The sequence below is a fragment of the Sturnus vulgaris genome, chromosome 3 (assembly GCF_052056855.1).
Source record: "Sturnus vulgaris isolate bStuVul1 chromosome 3, bStuVul1.hap1, whole genome shotgun sequence".
In the NCBI taxonomy this organism is placed as follows: Eukaryota; Metazoa; Chordata; class Aves; order Passeriformes; family Sturnidae; genus Sturnus; species Sturnus vulgaris.
This window is the reverse complement of record NC_142245.1, coordinates 92297329-92323703: the sequence shown is the minus strand read 5'-3', so window position 1 is coordinate 92323703 and position 26375 is coordinate 92297329. Positions and strand designations below refer to the sequence as shown.

Below are 26375 nucleotides of genomic sequence, written 5' to 3'. Positions count from 1 at the left end.
TTAAGAGGTAAAAGGAAGAGAAGCTAAATTTACAAAGCACTTGTTTACATTTCAGAACGTGGAATTCTGGATTGACAAATTATATAGAATTATTTGTGTAGTTGAAGATAAAAATACCACCTATAACTCAAATATAACTAGTGAACAATCATGAAAAAACAGGCTATATCTGTGGTATATCTTTACCACTTCATAACTATATTGAAATAAGGAATTAAATTCTTGTACCATTCTGTGGCACTTGCAGCAAACAGCAGCTCTTTTTCTTCATGGGTAGTTAGGGAAAGGGCTTATCCATAAAGAATCAGGAGCCATTTCACTGACAAACAATCTCTGAAAGAGGTTTTTTGCAGGGAGTTGCGTTTTGATCTCTGAATGTACCTCATTCCTTGGAAGAGAAATCTGCTGTATCTCTGATTAGTTCCACAATTATAGACTTTCGTGTACCCCAACTTCAGGGATTTCTTTTCCCTCCAGTTTTAACTTTCTAGTTTTATTTTAACTAACTTTTGTCAAATGGTAAAATACTTCATCTGGAGTCACCATACTAGTATTTCTACCCATGAGTTTTGAACTTTTTTAATAATCAAAATTTACTAAGTCCAAATTATCTCTATTTATCTTGTAGACAATTTCAGTGCCAATAAAAATAGGAAGACTGAAAAACATAAAAACATTCGTACCTCCTGTTAGCATTTGTGAACATTTGCAAATACATTTGTCATTGTCTGCATCCTTTGTGCTAAAATCATTTCCTGGTTGGCTTATACTACTTATTTTGCCTGCTGTCCCAGTAAGTCCTTTAAGGTAAATCCTGTAGAAGTGAAAAATGGAAAAACAATTATTACGTGGAAGTTGATGGTAGTTGTCTGCAAAATAATGATGGAATAATTTGCAATAAATATCCTGTTCCAATAGTTTAATTCTCTTCTGGCCAATGTACTGCTGTAAGCTGTTTTTCAGCACAATGTTTTGATATGAACAGAAACGGTCAGCACAATATTCTAATGAACATGTGTTTGTTCATGTCAGATTAGAAGAAAATGAGAGCAAGTAGATAGTAACTTCTAGGACTTTTCTTACAGGTCATGTATTTATTAATACTAAAATGCGTTGTTGTACTTCAGTGCAACAGTGCATGAAATTATTTTATTGCGTTCAAAAGTTTAAACCAAAACTTTTTTTGATTCCTGTTTTGCTTTTAGTACAACATGGCAATTTAGCATTACAACCCCACATATATGAGTTAACAGCCTTACTAGGAGTATTAATTATGAGCTAGTAAATGATATTTTAGAAGTTTCTCAATATTTCCCTTTCCATTGTCCAAATTAATCATCCTTTTCACATTGTTTATAAATTTTAGTGTTAGCTCATCACAAGTATTTTAGTTTGCTTCAATGCCCTGGCAAGGTAAGCTTTCAGTGAGGCTGCTGCTGTTGAGATCTGCTTGCACGGGTGCAAATGCAGTCTCTGTGGGGAGAGACACAGGACACTGGGCAGGACAATTACACAGCTATTCCTGTGTTACCTTGAATTGGAAGGACTTGAACCCTCTGCTCCCATAGTATCTTTTTGGTGATTCTATTTCTGTAGCAAATAGTTCATGCTTCTCAGAGGCATTCGTTTAAAGAGGATATCTGACTCTCTGAGGAGAATTAACTTGTCCCCCAAACAGTCTTCATCATCAAATTATCTTTGTTTTTTTAACAGATTGTTTTAACCCATTTTATAGTCCCTATTTAAAAATCTAATTAATTAATTAATTAATTAATTTTTATTAATTTAGTTTTCAAAGGATCAGTTCATTACCGATTTTCTTTAAAATATCTTTTTTAAAAAATCACTGTTTTTTAAGATGAGTTCAAAATTATGTAAGCCAATTTCTAACATAAATGATATTAAAGGTTCCAAGCATCATGTATTCAAATATCATCTAAAGTTTATATTATTTACTTATTATTAATAATAAATTTTAAAGGTACAGTTTAGTATAACAGAAGATGAGAGGCAGTGGATGGAAATTGAAATGAGATATTCTGACTAGATATGAAAAAACTTTTTACTATGAGGAAAGACAAGTAAGTTGTGCCATCTCCACCTTTGGAGGTTTTCAAGACCCAAATAAAAAAACTCTGAGTAATCTGGTTTGACTTCCAGGAAGTTTGATTCAAACAAAGTCTGTTCTGATCTCAGTTTAATTTGAAGAAATTTCAGTTTTATGGCCGAACTCATATTCTTTCCAGCATTCAGAATGCATTAACCTTTTTAATGTAATGGATCATAGAATCATAGAATTGTTTGAGTTGGAAGGAACCTTAAAGATATCTAGATCCAACCCTTTTGCCATGGGCAGGGACATCTTCCACTAGATCAGGTTGCTCAAAGCCCCATTCAGCCTGGCCTTGAACACTGCCAAAGATGGGGCAGAGAAGATGTTCTTAACTGAATACTTTGTTTGTTGTTTTTTTTCTTTTTCATAATGTTAAATATATTCTTTAAATAACTCCAATGATAATTCCTTGTTTGGTTGCATATTGTAATAAAATTGCTTTTAACATCTTAGTTTCAGTAATTATCTTTTAATATTGTAAATGGACAAGGGTAATCATCCGTTTTGCAAATGTTGCCTTTCTAAGTATTTTAAAGCATTACTTAAAAAAAAAAATCTCTGCTGTAGATTCTGACTGTTTCCAGATGAAAAAATATTTACTTTGGAGTAGAGACAACTAAATACTACCAAGGCATTAAGATCTAACATTTTGTGGGGGGCAGATGCTGATAGTTTTGAATTGCTTTGTTTACATATAAGACCTGAGCTGAAATAACAGCATCACTTCTCTCAGGTGTCAGATTGACTATTTACAACAAACATTTGCTAGAGATCTTGGAGAAATTCATCTAAATGCAGACAATTTTGCTGTCCAATCACCCAAAGTTTCATGAATCCATAAGACTCTTACAAAGAAACATTTCATGGGCCATGCAGTAGGAAAGCATCTGTTATACTGTGAAGTCTAATTTCTTCTATAATAAATCAGACTATCTATTGCATTTACAGAGAGTCTGGTGAATGAACTATGAACTGCCCATATATTTCAGCTGTGGCTGATGCTATATCAAACTGTAATACTATGATACTATTTAAAGTGTATAATACTATGATAATATTTATATAAAATATTTATTTAAAATAGGTATTATTTCTTTTTTAAACCAAGAATTAATAAGAAGTTTTGAACCTTTACATCTTACAGGATTAGAGCATAAATAATAGGTCCATTAAAATTTGGTGTTTAAATTGACAAGTTGGTGGTGGGTGAAATGCACATTTTCACAGGTAGGAGAAGTTATTGAGAATCTAAGCTAGTGGCTCATGGAAGGATAAGGCCACATCACCTCAGTGTGCTCTTTATGACAACAGAGCAGTTCCTAAAAACCACTGACAAGGAAAGTATCTACCTTCTAGAAATGTATTTATTGCAGGGAATCAGGATTTGATAGCAACTGCAGACAGGTTCCTATTGTCCTAATGACTGTGCACTGTCACCCACTATATTGGCACACATATCCTATCTTATTCCATACAATCTCATCATCTTTGCATTTCGTGTGTTATACTCACCCAGGATGCACTAGTAAAATACACATTTTTTCCTCTGGGAAAAGATTTTTTTTTGTTGTTTTTTAGGCAAGAGATGAAAAATGGAGAAAACATTATTTTCTGAGTGAACTGGAAAATAGTCATTATTTGTATGAAATAAGTCCATGCATCTACAAGTTTAGAAAAATTAGTATCAGAACTTTTTTTTAATTAGATCTAATTTTTCTGCTTACCTGTATTTTTGTTCTTCACTTGCTAGAGAGAAGTGGTCATATAATGAATATGCTTCATTTCCTTCCCAGTCTTTCAGTTGTATTTTAAGAACATAACGCTTCTGATTAGTCAGTTGAGAAACAAACTCATTTCCCAGCCAGTACTCCCCAGCAGGATCACCAAATCCCTGTAATTCAGGTTGTATATTTAAATAGCTTTCTTTGGGTGGGTTTTTTTCCTTTAAGTTTCAAATGATCACTTTATCAGTTTTTACATTTAATAGTTTTCAGCCTGTCAACTATGAATTTTACTGTGTCTATGGGGGTTATTGATCTGTAATGTTTCAAAGAGTTGATTTCAGCAAGGACAAGCTCAGGAATCTGAAACAGTGAATCAATATTACTTAATAGACTTGGAGCAGTTCCTACTGTTGCCACTAGAAACACAAATATAAATAACTCAAAAAATGTAGACATACGATGGAACAGTTGATTAAAAAAAAGTAAAGTTTCTCTTTTAAAACAAACATCACACTTGCACGTCTGCTTAGGCAAACAACTTACACTACTCCGATGGGCAAAGACAACTTTTTAAAGTTGCTTACATTCTAAGGATGCTATTAATATAACTTTAGCATATTAGATTTCAAATAATAATAACAGCTGATATTAAAGCTTCAGAGGACATTGTTTACCATCTTGTATTCCTTCCAAGTCCGGTGGAAGTCCACACTGCCATCTTCTCGTTTCTGAATAACTGTCCAACCTCCTCCACCAGTTTCCATGTCACAGTAGGCCTACCAGAGTAAGCATGTAACAGCCTAAGTGCATGCAGTCACAACAAAACAAAACCAGAAATCATGTAATTTGCATCATTCTACATAGTGGCAAGTTGTGTGCAAAATATGAGTTAACCTAAAAATGCAAGTTTTCATAGCTTTCATATAAATCAGCTGTGGTTGTCTGCAAATAAATGTGATTCCTTAGTATATATCACACTTAACAGAATACCTTAACATCTTTCACTTCTCCATCTTTTTTTTTGTGAGAGATCCATTCAGATTTCCCATAACTGGTCAGCATATAGATACTGCTAAATTCAGGCAATGAACAAACTGAAATATATTTTTATTATCCCAGTCATTGTTCAATGCCTTTGCAAATGGTCTGATCCCAAAGTTAAATCTAAGTGTATTATCTGAAAGTTGTGTCTTAAAGCCACGTAATTATACAGACTGCAATGAGTATCTTCTGTGCTTGAACGAAAAGTAACAACTATAAGATATTTCCAAATATTCATAAATCACCTTTGAATCTAACAAGTTATGGCTAAAAATTTGAAAAGGCTGACATATAATAAGCAGTTTACTGAACTCAGTTTTAGAATACCCAATAAATGCATCCCTGCCACAGTAAAATTCAAGTTTATAGGTGACTTGTTCAATTAGTCTCACAGATTAAAACACTTCAGTGTCAGAGGTGAAAGGTATTACTGATTGCCATTATACTGATGGGAAAAAAGTACTTTGAAAATTAATTGGAATTCGAGAGTGATGTTTGGGAGAAGTAGGGGATAAGTTAATAAAATTTTGTGACTATGAGAATATCCAGTTTTTCTTGAGAAAGGATTTAAAATTGTTGCATTTAATTCTGCTTTTCCCAAAACTAACAGAATAATTATATTCTGTTATATATATATTTATATAATGATATAATTATTAGATTATAATATTATAATTATAATATTAATTAGATGGGTGAAGTCAGTGGAGCTAAGCTGGTGTAAGAAAGTACAATGAAAGTCAGACTGAAGTCAGTATCTCTTTAAATTGCATGTTAATACGTATACTATCTTTAAGAAAGATACTTAATTTCTTGTACAAATATTCCTGTTTGGAGAATTATCAATTTATGTTTTCTCATTTGTAAGTTTATTTTTTTTTACCACTTTCTGTCAAGACATGAAGTTCAGAGCCTTCTTCAGAATCACTTCATATCTTTGAAAATTTTTTAATTCTAGTTTGAGTATTAAACTATATTAACTTCTAATCTGTATTCTAGATCTTTCACTCCATAAGTGAAGTTGTGTCTTCCCATTTATAGTATTATAAGCAAGACTGACTTTTTATACTTCGATAGGGTATTTTATCTTTAGAGTAATTAAATTAATAATTTTAAAAGAAACTAGGCAAGTACTTCATTATTAATTTCGATGTTTCCTTCTTTGTTTAACAGTTCTCTCAGTAGTCTTACTTCTTGCCTAACTGCTGCTTGTCACAATATGCCTATAAATGCTCCAAATCATGACTGGGTGACACTGAAGCTGTAATGTCTTTTTCGTCCTCTTCTATGGGAGACTGTCTTATCAGTGTTAGCAGTTAGCAGATATGAGCTCTATGAACTGTTAGACATCCTAGAAATTAATTGAAAAATTATGACTTCAGAGAAGCCAGTTTCCTTCTGTGCTGTGGTAGTGTTATGTGTGTCATTTTGGGAAATAAAGTGTGCTCCTTACTAAGTTTTCAATATAGTTGGCTCTTTTAGGCTTTGTGTATTGTACATATGTTGTACACTCACATGTATTTATATAAATCAGTTCTATAGTTCAAGCAGTGTCATATATACTGTTGAAAGGTGTCGGACTTTGGAAAGGAAAAAAAAATCCTTACAGCTGCAAATATCAAATATATTAGTGTTTCAACAGCCTGTTGCATATTGGAAATCCAAAGCAGATACTGTATTTTAAGCTTGCAGTAGGCTCTGTTCAACATCAGAGAATCACAAGTCATTCAGATGGAGATTTTTAGGGAAGATAAAATAAATAATTAAAAGAGTTGGATAAGGGATTACTTTTTAAAGTATGTCTTGTAAATGGAATTTAATTGAAAGCAGCAACCTCAATTTATACTGATGTATGCAATTCCTTACACCTCAAAGTTTGTTTTTTGTTTGGCTTTACTAACATCTGTATTTAATGACTGGTAAAATTTGATAATAGTGTATAAATTAAGTTAGTTAAAATAAAAATTCCCTTCAAAGGAAAGATTGAATATAAGGTATTGTAAGAGAAGATCAGTCTGTTTTAGAAGACTAAATCATGATGTGTAATGTATATGTGAAAACTAATTTCCAGAGAGGGCTATGAAGAGGGATACTAGGAATAAGCTAAAGCAGATGCAAATACTTTTTTAAGCATCAATACAAGTTTAAAAGCTGATTTAACAATGATCAAATATTACTGGTTGTAGATAAAGTTGACTCTGAAGCTTCACCCCACTTAAAAGAACAGTATAAGCAGCCAGATGGAAAATAGAACTGTTTCACCCTTCTCTGAAATATGTAGTTTCACTGGGAGGCCATGTATTAATTTATTTGAGCCATGGGTTTAGTCTGATATTGCTATTGTAGATTTTAATTGATATTTTTTGAATGTTATGTGCAATTTCTTTTACACCTATCATCTAAATTTCAATTTAGTTGGAATTAATACTTTGAAAAAATCAATGTCTTTAAATAGCATTTTATTTTGTTCTAATGGGATTAAAATATAAATAATAAATGACTGCGAATGTCTATAATAAAATATTCCTGTTACAGGCAGTACCCCTTTTTTAAGTGAATGGTAAGTCAACTAGCTTTAATAGATACTATAGATTCTTTGAGATAAATGCTGGGGTACTGCAAATTAGTTCCCAAAGGAAAAAAGCAACTCACTAGGAACTGAAAAACATAATGAGAAATTGAAGAGATGACCATGAAAACCTCATGTAAATTTTTCTTACCAGTATTAAAAGTTTGCATAAATTTGGAAGTATAATTTTTCCACACCAAAAAAATTTCATGTCAATCAGCTCTAAGTCTTTCTCTTAACACCTATTACTAGAACAGAATTTTTCTGACCTTTCAACCTATTCTAGGTTTTATATTCAAAAGAAAGATATGTAACATTTCATGAAACTAGTAAAAATAGATACCAAGATTAGGCGGGCAGCAGGAGTCTTCAAACAGATGCCAAAAAGAATAAAGAGATTAGCCTCTCATGTTACAACAAATTGAAACGGGGAGTATTTGATGTATCTTGTGAACTGTTTCAGTACTTACAGTTCTAGCAGCTGTAGCACTGTAAGAGGGTCTTTGGGGTATAAGTGTTTTCAGACCTACTTTGTGAATGGTAAGGCTCAGGCTGTTATCAGGATGAAGAGCCACTGCAATTTTTATAGCAAAGCAAGTGCAGTCGCTAAATCTTTGCAGTGACCCTTTCCATCACTTCCAGCTGTTGTCTGAACTCTTTTGAGTCATTATGTCCAATGATTTTTGTATTCTTCTATCTCCTAGAGATGTGACTAGATAAGAACTACAGTCTAATTGGTTCACAAGGTTGCTGTAAACATAAAACTATTAACTTTTCCTAGTTTTGCCTCTGCCATTTTTCCTTGTGTCAGCAGTCTTTTGCTGTTTTCCTCAGTGTTTTGAAAAGGACTTAGCTTTTGTTCTGGTGCAGACTGGAAAGTTTGAAAATATTAATGGAATTAAATAATTGTTTTCCTCTCAGTTGTCATATGAAATTCCTTAGTTTTGGATTATGATGGGAGACAAATTAGTAATGTGGGATCAGTTACAGATTACACAGAAGTTGTTTATAAGCCTGTTGGGAGGTCAGAAGGTGTTACAAGAGGAAAAGACAAAAACATAAACAGCAGTGCAGCACTTTTGGCAAATAAAAAAGGTCACTCTGTTTCCTGGTCTGAGTAGCTATCCACATCATAAACAGTTGAAAATGGTGTAATGTTGATTGTTCCTAACCTTCACTTCCCTTGACAACTCCTCTAATGCATTTACATTTGAATAAAAAATCAGCATCAGGTTAAAACTTTTTAGTCTCTTATTTTCAATGTCAAAGGGTAAGTAAAACCTTCCCTGTCTTTTTCTATCTAAAATGGACAGAATAAAATTTTAATTCTTTAATATTATTAAATGACTGATTTCATACTAAATGAAATTATTATATTTGAATTACATTTTTATTTTTTAACCTAGTAAATTACCAAAATTGCATTAAGTATTTTAAGACTCCATGTTCAAATGTAAAGTATTTGATATTTTATAGTCTAGGAAATTTGTACTTTTGAAAATCAGTGTTAAAGTTTATTTTTATTCTGTAATATATCATGCACTTGCTTTTAGAAAATATGCATGCTCTGTATACTATATTTGAGAGTGAAATTAAAACGAAAGATAAAAACTTGAGACAAGTCATAGTAAGGGAACCAAGGAATGTAAACTTTCCTGAATTGTCTAACAAAGACTGCTGCATTCTATTACTTTAGAGATGCAATAGCTTTCATTTCCCTTAGCTTTTAAAATTGTGATTGCAGATATTTATGCCATTTAAATGTCACTCAACTTCATGTATAATAAAACACTTCATTGAATCTTATGTAACTCATTTTCTTGTGAAATGGATGTATTTAGAAAAGATTATTCTAAAGGAAAACCAGCTTCTTTCCCCCCCCCCAAGAGAAGCAGAATACAAATAACTTCTCTAGATTACATCTACAAAAAAATTACAGGTTTTATCTATTGTATTTTATAGATCCCAAACAAATTGCTTATTTCCTTTAGCTGAGAGTTTTGTAAGTGTAAAGATCACAGTCTGGCTTGGGATAAACGAAGTCCTGACACTTCAAAGGATAGTCACTGGTGAACTTCATTTCTAAACCTTTGCTTGGGAATAAAAATGCTTTCTGTCTCAGAGCTTTACCAATTCCTTTTCCACATTGCACCTCTTTTTCCACTGCTTTTTTACATTTTCTGTTAATTTTTCTGATGCAATAAAGTAGAGCCTTAGGAATCCTTTAAAATATTTCATATTTTGTGTAAAGGAAATATCTACAGTAGAATTTAGGAAAAAAATCATAAAATTATTTGATGTTTGTCTAAGAAATATATTAAGCATTTTTTATATTCATATAATATATTAATATGTCCCTTAGCCTCCTCAGCCTGCTGTGCTTTCATCATGTGAGCCCCACTCCTCCAAATGCTTGCTCCAGGTTTTTGGTTCTTTGTCCTCACAATCCACCTGGGACTTTTCTCCCTTTCAGGTTCTATTGATTGTTTCAACTGAATTATACCATCTGAAGCTTTATCATTTTATTTACTTCAGTAGATGGAGAATCTCTGTCAGGCATCCAGTGTATCATCCAGTGAATGCCATTTTTAGCTCAAAGTCTCTTCTACAGAGGTATGGCATACTGATTTAACTTAAATTGACATTGAACTTCATTTCAGTTAAACACATAGGTGAAAAAATATACATAGAGGAATTAAAACTAATCTAGTTAAACCCCTGCAAACACACCTTTTATATGAATCAGTAGTAGTATTTTCCAGAAAAATCGTCTCTGTTAGTGTCTAATTGCTAATGAAGTTGCTACACAAATGTCCTTAAAACTCTGTGATACAAAGAACTGAAACCCATATATGGGTCCAGTACTACTAGATTGCTTTCATGAGTATAAATCCATCAGTAATCTTCCATGCTCCTGACTTTACTTCCTTTTGCCACCTGAAGAGCCTTGGGCTTATGAAGGAGCTAAGATCTTAAAGGAGACAGGAGTCTGCTGATCATGCAGAGCAACTCTGTTGGAGTTACAGATTTTATAAAGAAATTACAGTACCTTATTGATTTAATTACATTAATTATGTGGGAAAAAGAATTAAATTCCGGCATGATGAAGCAGACAACAAAATGTTACTTATTTCAACTGAGCCAGGATTTCACCTGAAGGACTTTTTTCTTCCTGTGAGATACTCAGATCTAGGAGTGATTAAATGTTTAGAAAAAACTTGGTAAGTAGTAAACTTCACTATTAACTAGCCTTTAAAATAGCATATTTGCCAGATCAAATAACCTTTAACATGCAGTATGCCTAGGTAGCTCTTTATAGTCATCCTACCTTCTTCTCTTGTGCAGTGTTTGAAACTGTTAAAGTGTAGATTCCACTTGTTGTCAGTCCAGATTTGAAAGCTTCAGCACAGTCTTTGAAGCTGATTTGCTCCTCTTTGGCTATGTAGTTGTTCTTAGCTGTTAAAAATACAACAGAAATTGAAGGCATTAATAGGAGATGAATGATGTTACTAAGAATCAATTTATGGTATAATTGGCTTAAAGCAGTTCCAAAAAATATGTCTGGTCCTGAAAGAAATGTCAGATCAAGGTACTTATTATGTGTGTTGTTACTTTGTATCATTTAGAGACTTTTTTCTGATAGGACTGTGAAAAGTGCCAAGACTTACTAGTATGTTGAATGAGAAAACTCAGGATATTGCGTTTCATTCAGTTGAACAGTTTCTGCTTCCACTCATTGCCCTGGCTGGACTCCTACATGCATTACAACCTATGCCTGCATTAAGTACTATATACATATTTAAGTAGCAAATTATCCTGTTAATAATGACTTTTGGCCAGTACTCTTATATTATGAAATAAGTTATGAAACCTTTTATAGTGCAGTAGACTGGTGGAACTACCCTTAAGAAGTTTTAAGGTTTTGGTTTTTTGCCCCTGCACTGAGCAGGAACAACTTTGTATGTACCAAGCTAAAGCTTGGTAGCTCAGCCCAACTCACTAAAGACACATATCTTCTGGAATTCATTTGTGTAAAAAATACATTTTCATATGTCTAAGCCTTCTTATTCAACAGAACATTCTAAGGCTCGTCTTTTTGTTCAGTTCTTTATTAACTATGGAGGTTGGAATTTCCTGGCATTTCGCCTGCTGACTGATATTTCATATTTGACCCTTTTGGGTTTGGTTCTGTGTATTTTCCCTTTTAATCTAATCTAACAATCACAGTCAGTTACTACAAAGGTTTAGGTGCCATATAAATACATGCTTATATTACAGTTGCTTATTATGTTCTTTTTAGCTTGCTTATTCATTATTTACCTGTTTAAGTGCTTTGCCTTAAATAGAAAAATAACACATTCAGTGTTTTAATTGCTTTTCCACACTCTATTGTTTGCATACTGTCTTAGAAGCTTTCCCTGCTAATTTTGTCTTTTTGGCAAACACTCATTATTTTTTCCACTCTGGTTTTAATGGTGCTGTAGCCAACATGGCTTTGACTTGTTTACTTATTTGTGCACTAGCACAGCAGATAACATCAGGAGGAACATGTACAGCCTTGGTATTTAAGGGAATAGCGTCAGTTATTAAGACAAAAAACCTTGGAATTTACTTTGTTTAGAAAAACCTACAACCTATGTTATGATAATAACATGTAGGACAATACTAAAAGCGAGGACTTCCAAACACCCTTTTTCTTTTCTGTGATCCACCTTACACTAATTTATTTAGACCACCTATACTGTCTTTCAAGTTCTAATGACAACTTTTAACACTTTTTCCCAGTATTTAATTTTAAATCCTTTCTTTAGAGGTTCTGTATGCTTCTGTATTTTCAGCCCCGAGAATTTTACAGGCAAACGTGCCAGATTCTACAGTATTTTAGAACAGCTTCTTAATCTGTCCAATTTCATATCCAACATGAAATCCAAGACAGGGAATGTTTAAATCCTGTGTAGTCATAACTTTCAGTTTATGGTTTGTGGGTTTTCTTATGGAGCACGTGAATCTGCATAAACCTGGAAGCTATGCTTGGTAACTATGATTTGTTGCAGGATTGTCAGGCATTTAGGGGTGAAATTATTGCCTTTGAAGTTTGCTAGGCTGAAGGATTTTTAGGATGAACAAGGGTACCTTGGTGAAGAACTTGTGGGAGTACCTGTGGTGCTGGCCTGGTGCTTTCTGGTTTTGGGGACTAAAAACTATGCCTGTGCTTATTTCTTTGCTTTTGGTAGCTACTATAATTTGCCCTTTCTTTTATAAACTTGATGTGCATAAAGCAATGTGAGGTGGCAGAAACATTCTCAGTGAGCCAGGAAAAAAAGTTGCAGGCCTACAATATGCAGTCTCACCTAGATATATGGTCGAGGGAGTGTATACTGCCACTATATAATGCCATGTGAGATGAATGATACTTGGCATCTCTATATTTTGTTGAACCACTGGAAAATTGGTTAAGAAGATAAACCAGAGAAGATAAACGAAGTGTTGAAAAGAAATCACATAAATGTGGTTGTTTCTCCCATCCTCTAAAAAGTAGGTTAATTAACTCAGATGCAGAATTTACGGCAAAAAATACAGACTTTTTGAAAAGCAGAAATGTGTCAGAACTAGTTGTAAGACTACAGGTACCAATGCACACAAATTAGGAAGTAGCACTGAAATGATATAAGCATGTCTGCTTTAACTTACAGTTTGGTGTTGATATCATAGTAAGCAAGCTATGAACCGTCTCCATCAGATCATGTTGCTGTTTTTGCAGAACTGAGTTGTTTACTGTAGCTGTAACTAACTGTTTTTCTAGTTCTTCTATAATAGAATTCTGTCTGGCTACTAGCACTTGAAGCTGATCTTTTTCATCTTTTATTGACTTCAGCTGAAGCATGTGCTTGTCTTCCATCTCAAGAACTCTTTTTTCTAAAAAGCTAAATAAAAGATTACAATTAGGCTCTCCAGAAACAATTTTGAGCTGATGTCAAAAGAACCAAGCATGTTGTACAAGTTTCTTTCTTCATAAACACTCAACTTCATTCTCTGATGCAATGCAAGCAGTAGATAATTAAATGAAAGTTTAGTTTGATACATACATTTTAATTTATTATATAAGTGCACTAATACAGAACATTATCTACTATAGTGTGTATTGCAGGCTTTAGAAGTGTAATAATTGAGTGTTTGATAATTTAACATCCTTAAAGAAAAGATAAAGTGACTAAGTTTTCACGGGTTTACCCTATTAAAATACAAAACTTATTTAAAGATGTAACTATAATAAAATACTATAATATAATAAGTTACATACGATATTATCCTATAATAAAATACATAACAGAAATGTTATGGCATTAAGACAGGGAAACATGCAAATAGTTACTTGAAGATGGGTTACCCTTCTCCAGTTTTGGAGCTGGTATTATTAGGGAATTGGCTGGGAACATTATTTCACTGCTAATTGTTCTGGTACAGAGTTTGAGAAAGCTGATATTAAAAGATGCAAAACCAGAAGAGAGAAGTTTATGTAAAATCCATTACTGTTACTGAAAAAAAAATCCTGACCCTTATATATAATTATGTTTCAAGCAGATTAGTTCAATGCAGATTGTATTTTGTTAGGTGAGAAACAATGCTTTTGTGTTTTATGTGGATGTTTCAAAGGCAGTCTAAAGTCTGCTGAGTTCAACACCAAAAAACGTGACCTTTTAAAAATGAGTATTTCCTTTGCTTTCCATTTGATAAGGATGCTTGTTTTTCTTAAGTTGGTAGATAAAACCTTTAGGGAACATACATAAATGTAGTAGAGTAGTGAACAAAAATGTCAAAACATGTCTCCTGGGTTTCTTAAGCTAATTCTTTCAAAGAAAAAGCACTTTGCACATATGGTTCTCATTGAAAAACATTGCTTTGAAGGAGAAAACTTACTGTTATTGTTGCTTTTAGATTCCTCTGTAAACTATTTATTGCCAAAAGTAAAATAAGACTGTGGTGATATGGAAACGAAACTAGCTGAAAAAAGGTAGGAACCTTTGGACCAGAACCGAGTCCAGAAAAGGATAGGAGTGATAGTTGGCTATTGGTCAATTTCAAAACATAGGTTCTTAGAAAAGGTTGAATATGATTAGTACTTTATTTTTCTTACTACATTAGATAAAAATTGTAGCAATGACCTGGTTAATCATTAGGATAGCTGTGTAGTACATGGAAATAAATTTTTGGAGATGTGGTTAAACTCAATTAGTTGAATCAGGTTACACCAAATTCATCTGGATAAGTCTAAAGAAGAATATAAAGTGGGTACAACTGAAGTACTGTTTCAGTTTTAGCCTTAAGTTCCTCATATAAAGGAGAACTTTAGATCATGAAGAGCAATATATAAAAAGAACACAAGAATAAACTTGCATTAATCTTCTAGGTTTTAAGTAATATATGACCTTTGTAATGAGTGTGGGTAGCATTTTGTAATCAGTTTGGAGAGCTTGTGTACAAACCTTTATTTTCCTACTTGACTACATTTGTTTCTAAACAATTAGAATGGCACTTCATGAATAGCATTTTATTGGGCTGTGCAAACTTACCTGTTTTTTTCTTGTAATTTAGTTATCTCATTGGTCTGATCTGAAATCTGTCTTTCTAGTTTGTTTGTTGAAAGAGAGTGTTCCAAAAGCTGAAGTTCAAGTCGGGTTGTCTGGTTTAATACCTGAAAAAAATTTACAAAAAAAAAAACTTTTTAAAAAATATATTTCTTTTAAATAAATTGTAATTTTGTTGCGAAATCATGCAAATCTCTGTGTACACCTACAATTAAAAATATTTTTCAACACCTAATTTAGGCACAAATGTTCATAGAATCAAAATGAAGAAGAATACACAGAGTTGCATAATTTTGTTATTATACTACTGTATATCATTGGGAATATTTCAGTAGTATGCTATGTTTCTGATGAGAGTTACTGTGTACTTTAGCTTTGCAGTTATACCTTCCCCTCTGTTAAATTCTTATTTCATTACTGGAACTACTGTAGTTGTGGCTCAAAAAATGAGTTGAGTTGTTTTCCCCATCTGGTGTTGAAAGTAAGTCTCTCACTCACTGAAATCTTGGCACAGTCTTGAAATCACTTGGTAGTTCCCTCCTAGCTATTTTATTCAATCCCAAATTATATTTTGAACTGTTTATCATGTGAACCACACTTTAGTCGATTCATTCTTTGCATTTTAATACTTCCTTTTCTCTACACATTGTTTACAATTTATTTGCATATTTAAATGAAGAAATGCAGATACTAGGAAACACGTAAGATACTCTATAGTTTGTATTTCATTACTTTGAGGCAAGTTTTCTAGAAATATTTTCTAATTGTTTTAGAATAGCTTTTTTAATTCAACAGAATTTGGCTTTCCTTGACAGGAAGAATTGATTACTCATGTCCTTCATGCTGAACAGTTATTCAGGACATGATTTCACACTTAAGTGTAATTGAAAACTATTGCCAAAAGTAGGTGTCCTTGAGAGAGCAATTGTTTGGTTAATTTCCTTATGTTGCTAATTAAGCCTTTAACTCAGTCACCAGTAATTTCAAGCAGAGAAGGAAAGTTACAGTGATGATTTTCTTCCTCTAAGCAGAAAATAACTGAGTAATTTCCATAAAGACATTACTGTAAATTATTAAATACATTCTTTCAGTGTGTGCAAAATATTAGGCCCCTGAATAATACAATGGAAGTTGAACTCACTATGCCTATGAGCTATGAATTATCACTTTATCAAAGAGTTCACAAAGTCTTGATTTAGGTTAAAAAATGTAATTTAATTCACTGGGTGAATTCTATCAATAGCAAAACGTCTAACAAGGGTTTTAGGCTTTGCATACTTTTTATATTATACAAAATATTATGTGCTACATGATATATTGATTATTTGTTTTCGCAATGATAGATCTGCATCACCCTACCCTGTCTGCAAAACTACAAATACGTACCATTCTACATGAATTGGACTTGTCCTTCTACAAATATCTGCATTCTGTTTAACAGAACATCTTATTGTACTTAATGCTTTTCAGTTAAAACCTATTTGGTTTTGTTTGAAGTTAATAAACATACAGTAGACAAGTTTTTTTCTGTGTGAATATACTTTTCTAGCAGCCTCCTAATTTCTTTATTGATTAATAACAGTGAACTGTTATCCCACTGAGAGTTATCTGTGAAAACATCCATTAAAAAGACATGGTTCTCTTGAAAAGCTTAAAAAAAAAAAAAACAAAAAGGAAAGATTTGGTTTAAAAAAGCAATTAAGCAGGTAAATGGAACAAAGACAGTTTGAAGAGACTTGTTTAGTTAAGATTAGTAATGAGAGAGCTGTATAAAGCACACTAGGACCCAACTGATGCCTGGATATAGTATAGTAGTTTTAAATACATTCTCTTTAGAGATTTATTTAATAATTGTCTTTCTAGACTTACTTTTATACTGTAATGAAAATCACTCAAGTGACAACACTGGGCTTGAGATGGAACTATTTATTACCAAATACCGTTTCCTTAAGTTAGGTAGAACTGTGGGTCATAAATGTTGACTTATAATTGTTGAACAGAAGCATGTAACACTAAACTGTTAAATGTCTATACATTTAGTAGTATTTGGGAAGCAGAAGCATTTTGAGGTTGAAATTCATTACTTACTTGTGCTTCAACATCTGTTAATTTGCGGGTCTGTTCAGCTGTTTGATTTAGCAAGTTTGTGCCTATTTCAATCATTACTGCAGTCTGGTTCTGCACTGCAGTTTGCTGGATCTCTACCATTTCTTTCTTCATACTGTCTTGGATGTAATTCTCAAGCTACATGGGAAAGGAAAGAGAGAAGATAGTTGCATTCTTTAAATGTTGGAAAGGGGGTAGTACAGTCAGCCTGCTGGCAGCCTTGCTAAACAAATTTGGTCCTTGTCCTTGTCTATTATGTATTTATGTTAAGTTTCCCAACATTAAGCTCCGTGAGAAGAAGACCAAATGTGACAAGGAATGTGTGGCCACTCGTTTTCTAAAGGCAGGGACAGAGATTTGCAGGAGGTAGGTAGTAGGCACAGTGATGAAAGTGCTTGAGTACTTGGGTACTTGGAAGACTTTCTGCCCTAGTGCTCCCACCATTGTCACCATCAGAGAAGCTTCACCAGCTTTGGCAGCGATGAGAATTTTTTAGAAGATAAAAGTTTAGAAGTTTAGTCATCTTCCTGTATTTACACTTAACTATTTTTACAGCATTTTTCATCACATGACTAGAAGTCAGAGAAGAGGTCAGATGTCATTTAACACTGTTATGTGTGTATTTTTATCAGTGAGAATTACAAATAAAGACACAAAACAATAGAAAAAGCTTTAAATACTTTAAATGCTTAATATAGTAAGTAGTCATTTTATAACAGAGTACCCTACTATCAAGGAAAATAAGGAGAAAGAAAGTAGGAAGGAGAAAAGTAAAGAAGCCTTTTGCATAAATTTTTCTGCCTATCTGGATTATGAAAAAGCAGTCTGATTTTTCTTATACTTCTTTACTTCTTGTCAGTAATTGCAAATATTTCGTATTTCTTCGTGTCATTGCTTATGTTTGAATTCATAAAAATCTAGGCAACGAGACTTCATTTATTGCCATTGACTGAGGAAATTTCTAGAATCAAACTTCCACTTCACTCCAACACTGTTCTATCAAGAAAACCGTAATAAATTTAGAGCTTCATGCTTTACCTACAAAGAGGATATACTAGCTAATAAAAAATAGCTAGTGTCATTAAGCACAAATGTTAATACAACACCAATTCCTAATCTAAGTGAAATGGTAGAACAGGTTGATATCTTGATTTTTAAAAAAATAATATTTTGATAGTCTTATCTTGATATGAATGATGGCTTGTAGTAAGGAGAGACTTCGAACTTTATTTTATGGCTACTTTCCATATCAGTGAGGAAAAAGCATATTGTGATTTAATATTAATAATAACCCAGTGTTCAGATATAACCATTCCACTTCCAACCAGCTAAAGATCGATGGGAAGATCTATCAGCTTTGAATATTTAAGGTTTCCCCCTTAAATATCACTTGAGCAAGGACTGGGTTAATTTTTCTTACTTCACAGTTGTGATTTAAGAGTGGCAAATGAAGAAAACAGGGTATATTAAGAAACCAAAACCTCTAAAACTGGTAGTATATTCTCACGTTTGAAGTGACCATTATTTCTTGATGTCCAGTGTAACCAAACTGTCAGAGCTGTATTTCTTTGTTCATTCCAGTCTCCCCCTGCAGCTGGTGAACTGCAATGCACAACAGGGCATTTCTGACCTGGCATAAGCTTTGACCCACATCTACTGTTCTGCTCCATGAACATACTTACTTCTCAAGTGTACCACAAAGATTTAAAACCAGCCTTTAGGCAGCCTTTACATGCTCTTTGCATAATGATATTTTTGAATACTAGAAGTAAGCATACAATCAGCTGGGTTTTGACATAATTTAACATGGCTATCTTCAATTGCCAACATACTATGTTAATTAGAGTTGTTCACTATACTCAGGGTTGATTCTTAAGTATTACCTTTTGCTCCAGGCTATTCCTCATTTTCAAAAGCTTCTCAACCCAGATACAAATCTAATTTGACCAAACGTTGGAATTTTTTTAATTCTTTGATGACATCTTTTAGGTCAGCTTCTTCTTTTATGTTGGACAACCATCAGTGCCTTTTAATTGAGTAGTAATAGTAAGGTATCTTTGGTCCTTGATCATTAGACTATGAGTATTAGACTATGAGTCAGAGTATAGTGATAATTTATTTTAAAAAGCGATGCAAATTGGTATTTGGTGGATCATAGTCAAAGGATGTTTGCAACATTCTGAAGATTTTTATATAGATAAAAGTAATTTTTCATTAAAGTGAGATGAAGACCAAGAATAAAAACTAATAAGTGTCCCTCTGAAAAGGCTAGACATCTGGGAATTAAATGATTTATGAGTCCAAATTAACTTGCGCAATCTAGCAGACAGACATCATTCTAGATAACATTGAAAAAAACTTTGCTCAAATGCAGCTCTGGTAAAAGACTATGAAGTGAGATCTCCAAATGCATTTTATTTGCATTAAGTACGGAAATGCCTTTATCAAGATAAGGATATGGCTTCACCTGACAGGCTCACTGCATTGAAAATACTGCATCATCTTTAATTTAGAAAAAAGGCCCAAAATAAAAAGAAAGACAGTAATAAACAGATCAACAAAGAAAAATCGTTAATGAGCTTTGATTCTTTCATTAAGTAATTGTGGATATTTAACTTCCTTCTTCAAGGTTCTTTGCTCACCAAAGAGAGAGCAGAATGAGAATCTGAGCAAAGTCATCTCTGCATATAGGATTACAGAACTGCATGACTTCTTTGAAATTGTTATCACTGAGTTATTCCAAAACACACTACTAGAAAATGAGTTAATTCTGGGCTTAAAGGTAAGGTAAACATTTTATGGTAGGCTTAGGCAATTGCCCAGTTCAAACACACAGATGTAAGGTTGCTCTGAATACAGTATGCAAAACCCGTGATTACAATTTAAGGCATGTGGTGGTTCTGGTTGCCAGATTTTTATACCCCTTGTCACTGTACTTGAAACCTTGGAAAACAGTTTCGTTTGGACACACAGATCAGCATTTTCATAATTTATCTTATTCTAATATCCCTAAGTGTAAGCCTATCTCCAAGTATCTGATCTCTTTCAAATAATTTCCTATTTATGTGGGGATTTCCAAATCACTGAAGTATTCTCATGACTCCAGTTTTAAGTTTGTCTTCACATCTGTTTTTCAACTTAAAAATATTAACTATGTAACTTAGGGAATATGGTATCTGTGCTTACTTGAAAGCATAAAATGTGAACACCAAAAGGGATTTAAGATTTAAAGCCAGTTTCATTATCTGACTCATTTATTCTAATTTGGAGCAACATGAAGCATCAAAATTATAATGACCTATTAAGTGGCTTTGGAGCTTCTTGTGTTTTTTTCCCTAAAAGTCCTACAAATCATGATTACATAAAACCCTTCCGTTTTTTCTTTCATATTCAGTAATCTTCTCCCACTTTTGTACATTCTCTGCATGTACACGTCATAAAATCTCTTTTTCTGACCTGAACCAAGATATGCACTGATCCCCCTCTGCTTATATCCCCTCTCTCATCATCATACAATGCAAAACTGTAGAAAGTAGCACTTTTTACAGCTACAACGTCCTAACTTTTTCTTAGTGGCAGGTGCTTACTTTCATCTTTCTTCACAGAGGAATAAAGGAACGACTTTCATCCAAATGCCCCACCATGTCCCACTGACCTTAGTGACAGCAGAACATGTTCCCACTGCATACCCCTGGCAAGCAAAGCCCTTGGGTTTCGCTGAGAGGGTGGTGCAAGAACTTTTTTAACACCAGCTCCAGTTCCCACAGCCACAGTGAGCTCCACTGACAGCCCTGGGGATTAGCAGCCATTTTGCAGGAGTGCAGTTCTTTGTGGCACATTTCTTTGTAGGGTACTATTCATCAGCTCCTGCCAAGGAGCCTCCTTTCTTTGTAAGCAGTAGCACACTCAGAGTTTCTGAAGGGGGAAGAATAGCTTGGCTAAAAAAGAGTTTTAAAAGAGGAAAGGACATAGGAATGAATGCCTCAGTGCCCCATCCATCACTCAGGTTTGGTAGTTTGAACAGCATGTCTGTCTTCTTCAATATTTTGCTCAAATCTGGAAGATGAAACTGGGATTATTTGCCAGATTTCTTCCTTAACATGGTGCTAGCTATGGTTTAATCTCTTTTTAATTCAAATAATATTTGAATATTACAAGAATTTTGTTAACCATAATTACATTATTGTTATTTTTAACAAAATTAACGTTACAAACCTAATAGCTGAGTATTAGTGATGCATCTTCTTTCAGAAATTTTGCTTTTGAGGGAGTAAGTCAATCAATGAATTCTATGTTAAAGATAATACAAGGGAGAGGGAATATTTGAAAGAAGGACTAGTTAGTTGATAGCATTTCAGTGATTCTTCTTGGGATTTTTTTAGTGAATGTTCTATCTTTTGTGTAAGAATTTGGCTGGCACGTATTCTTGAACGAAGTAAATATAAATATGAAAGCATAGATGGGAAAAAACATGTCTCAAAATATGCTTAAATTGCAAAAACAGCTGGGAAAATTGAAATATTTTCACAGTTTAAGATTTGTTACAGAGTTACAGTGATGCATTTTTAGAGAGAAAAATTCTCTAAGGTCATCACTTTGGGGCTGCATCATGCTTTATTACTTCAAATAATATAAAATCATAAAATTTGGCGAAAATACTTCAGCTAAGTTGCCAAAAAAACAAGGACAGGTCAGTAATATTGGAGCACATTCCAAGACATTGCTTTTATAGCCAAGGCTTTTATTTTTTTAAAAAAAAGCTTTAAACTGGCAAAAAAGGAAAGACAGCATGTAGAGTATGCACTCAAAGAAGTATGTTTTCTAACCATTGGCAGAGATACTATTAATCCTTATGAAGGGTTATCAATACTCAAATGAAAAGCTTTCCTGATTATATAGTTTGTGTCCATATCACAATAGCAACTTAGTTGTGCATTTTATAGACATTTGACTTACCGTTTTTTCCATTTTAAGTTATGATGTCTTGCACTTGTTCTTTGCTGCCAAGTGTTTCATCTATACCAATTAAACAGTCATGTTCCTGGCAGCATTTATGCTCCATGAATACATACATCCCTCCTTTGCCAAATGCTACCCCATATAAATAGTACAAATAGTACTGGATGCTTGTTCTATTTTATAGAATTTGTCAGCTATTGGAGCAGGCTTTCCAAATAAAGTTTGGTGATTTTCTTAATGTTTATAGTCTGATTCTGTCAACTGTAAATTTATTTTCAGCAAGAGGTAATGTTAATCATGAGTTTCTATCCAGTTCTGTGTCCTGTGTGAACACGTTGTGTTACAATGCATATTATGTGCTTAGTCATCTACTGTAGATACAGAGAAAACTGCAGGGCTAATGACACATATTTAGTGATTTTCCTCTAACTTTCATTTTGGATTTACAAAAGTGGATTAGATCCAGTAGAAAACCAAGCAACAAAATAATACATTTACAGCTAGGCATGTTTTAAATATGCGTTGAGGCTACAGAGTTTGGCATATTGTAGAAGCCTGGGCAGTAAGGAGTTAATGTGTTGTTTTGCCTTAAATGCTGATGATTATTCAAGTAGGCAAATAAGAACAGGATGTGGCTAGAAGGAGGGGCTGATGGAAAGTAGGACAGTACCTTTCTGGAACTCACTTCCCTGTTCTGGTTGGTGGCATAAAGGACAGGGATGGGCAGAAGTGGGGTCAGGAATTAGGCATGAACTGTCAGCTGAGGGTCAATCCAGTAGAGGGGGATCAAGACCCTCAAAAAGACCCTCAAACCATTTCCAGAAAGGTCCAGAAGAATGGACTGCACCTGCTTACTTATTTACACGAAGAGTGAGAAAGCCAATCCCAGAGGAGGGAAATTTACCTATAAAACAGTATCCCTACAAAGCTCAGGTGGCACCACCAGGACCTTGGACACCCTATTGGCTGATTAGTGCTGAACCCAGAACTGGTGATCCCCTTTCTTCTCCTATCTAATTTCTCTTTATAGGGGCAAGCATATTTCCATGCCAAGTGTGTTGTCTGTTAATAAAACGTTGTGAGCATTTTTCTTTTGGACCCTTCTGGCTTTTGCCACTCTTCTTTGACCAAAGGCATTGAGATATTTTGGGTGCTTCCTTCCATGAAGGAGTGACACATATATTAAACTGTCAAAAGCTTTGAGTTATGACTTTTACATCCCTAATAAAAATGTAATCTTTGCAAACTTATCTTTGCAAATTTAAACCACTTAAGTTTAATCAGCTCTTCCAATACCTGTGGTCATCATCCTGGTGCTTTATTCACCAAGATGTTCATTGTACAGACAAAAGCAAGCAATATGGAAACTGTACTTAAGCACCCATAATCAGATTTACTTAGTTTTAGTAACAGGGCAAAATAAGAAAACTGCTGAGTCTCATTATTTCCTTTGGGAATACTTTTTTAGAGTATAGATGAGACCTTCATTCTTCCCATACTCCAGATGTTTTGAGGTATCTTTAACTTAGTAATGCTTGGTCTTAGTTGCCCTGCCCTTTTTTCAGAGTGGCATTGTTCTTTGGATTGTGGCTACATCTGATTTCTTCATGAGTCATCTGAAGCAGAATTTAGCCCATAATTTGGAATTTTTTTAAAATGCATTGCCAATGTGCAGTTTTCTGATTGTAAAAGGTTATCCTTATATGTCAGAAAATCTTTAAATTGCTCATTCACAGGTACTTTTTTTATATAAAGACAAAAATACAGTTTTTTCAAATAATATTTTAACAGACTTTATTTTCAATTAAAATAGTAAATACTTAAATTTTTTATTTGTAGTATATTTGAAGTCCGTACATTAGAAGAGTTTTGGTATGACCCACCTTGGATCCTACTGGATATGGATAACAGTGAAATGTAATGTACTCTTTAAAAGAAGAAAACACTGCCTCAGTTTCATCACAGCAGTTCATGTAAGCAATATGTAGTATTTTACCAACGCATATATATGCTACCCATGCTCCTTAACTTACATGTATGTAACCATATTTACAGGCACTCCATGTGTGCTTGTATTTCCATATCATATTAAGGCATTGGTGTTAGGAAGGCAAAGTACTGTCAAAATATCAATTTTGCAGACAGTTTTTTTCTCTTTAAAATAGCTTTTCATACTTATTTTCAGTCTGTCCATGTTGCCACTGCTTAAAGTCAGAATGGAAATAGAAGAATCACTACCCTTTCCAAGAGTCATTTATCTCGACAGACCTTGGGGAACACATTTTTAAGGGCATTGCATCAATCCCCATCAATCAGAACTTAAGCTATTTTAAATCAGCTTTTACTAAACTAATTTCTTTCTCCATGTTTTCTGGAAATAAGTTATCAATTTTAGGAGCTTGTAACTTTTGGAAAAAATAGTACACTGCAGAAATAAAAAGTAATCACGTCTGATAAAGAGACACTTAAATTGCCTCTTTTTTTTCCCCCTAGAGCAGGAAGTCCCAATGGTCTATGAGTTGTTTCTCAAGGGAGGGAAAAAAATCTTTTGGGAATGTATATGGGAATGCTTGAGATGTCTCTACACTCTTAGATTCTTACATGATCCATCAAATATGTCTGCCTGTCCAGACCTCCAGCTAAGATTTTTCTCTTATCTCATTTTCCTGTCAGCAAACAAAAGGTGAAAGTAACATCATAAATGAATACTATCTGGGAGTGAGCTGTGATTTACTGGAAAATATTCAAGCTAAAATTATGCAATAAAATATGACAGGTTTAAATGCTAAGTCTTAAAATAGTAAACACAGACTTTAAAGTAAATGATATGCAGATGGTTCTGGTAGGGACACTTGTCCACGAAATGAAAGCTTACCAGCTTATTCTCCTGTTTGATTACATTACATTTAGAGGAAAATGTTACACTTTTATAATTTACACCTGCTAGCAGAAGAAAAATATTTCCCCCCTCCTTTACTGGCAAAACTCTATTTAAATAAAAACTAAATTTTCATTAATATAACATGAAACAAAAGGTATGAAATGTCTTCATTTTCTACGCAAATATTTATAAAGAATGACTTTCAGTCTGTGTTCTTGAATGGAAGTATTTTGTACCTAATTCTAAAAGTTATTACAGCATGATTGTACTTTCCACTGTATGTTTTGAACTAACTATGAATGTTACAACCCGAGTAATGATGGAGAAAAGGCAAATGAGCACATAGGAAAAGGGAAGAGACTTTGACAACTGAAACACTCCCAAAGGCTGTTGTGGAGTTGAGCTCCCACCATTCCAGACACAGAGCTTATTTTGTACATGTAATACTACACTAGTGCTTTCCTACCTGCCCGTGTGTTTTGTCATTTGGAGGATGACGTGGGTTCTTTGTACAATATATGATGCACGTACATTCTGTGGTGCTTTTCTGGGGAGTTGTACATTACATTGCAAATGGAAAATATTATTTTCCAAAAAATGCTGTTAGTGGAAATTAAATAGTCAACAAACCGCTTAACAGTGTGAATTTCTATATAGGTAAGTAAATAATTTTTTCAAAAAACCAAAATTTAACAAGAGTATCTTCAAAATTAAAATCAATTATTTGGTGATCACCCATATTCGTTAAGACTTAAGGCTATTCATTAAGGCAATTTAAGATTCTGAATCACCATTTTTCAGGATCATAGCTAAGTGGTATTTCTCTTAAAAATCAGGGAAGGAATTCATAAAGTTCCCATTAGTCTAAAAATAAAGAATAAATAAATAAATAGTGTGAGTCATGAATGGCATTTCGCCGAAGTTCAGTAGCACTGAAGCCAGAAAGACAAGAAACCAGTGGTGCTTCTGCCATTCACTGAAATGCATATAAATATTTTTCATTATATGTAACAAGCCACCAATACTCAAAATTAGGATTCCATATTTATAAACAGTATTTATAACCAGGATATACTGCTAGTCAGTATTTAAATTTTAAATACTAACTTATGGCATTGGGCTATAATTTCACAATTTGAATATTCAAACTTTCTGGAGACAAGCCTACATGTTTTCAATCAGATTTGGGACTTGCATGCTACGATCAGAGAATCAGGACTTTACCAGACCAGTGTATGGATGAGATTCTGCCGCACAAAAATGACATCTGAATAAACACTTGCTATCCCAAATCTCAATAATCCTTTCTCATTTGTGTATTTTTTCCATTTCATTAAGTAACAGGCAGCTGAAATAAACTTACTATCAGATATGCTGGTGACATTTTTCATGAAAA

At 33.6% G+C, this 26375-nt stretch overlaps 1 protein-coding gene across 2 annotated transcripts in view; it reads right to left on the bottom strand.

Moving 5' to 3' along the window:
• The window catches only part of ANGPT2 (angiopoietin 2), a 41503-nt gene that overhangs the window by 1962 nt on the left and 13166 nt on the right, over positions 1-26375 (bottom strand). Inside the window, exons 2-8 of one of the 2 annotated variants that reach the window (XM_014869523.2) lie at positions 17122-17277; positions 15019-15140; positions 13139-13371; positions 10776-10903; positions 4512-4613; positions 3838-4004; positions 684-814 (exon numbers count right to left, since the gene is read on the bottom strand). In XM_014869523.2, coding sequence (XP_014725009.1) covers positions 684-814; positions 3838-4004; positions 4512-4613; positions 10776-10903; positions 13139-13371; positions 15019-15140; positions 17122-17277 — 1039 coding nt within the window. The remainder of the gene's footprint in view (positions 1-683; positions 815-3837; positions 4005-4511; positions 4614-10775; positions 10904-13138; positions 13372-15018; positions 15141-17121; positions 17278-26375) is intronic. The other variant, XM_014869525.2, reaches the window with a different exon arrangement.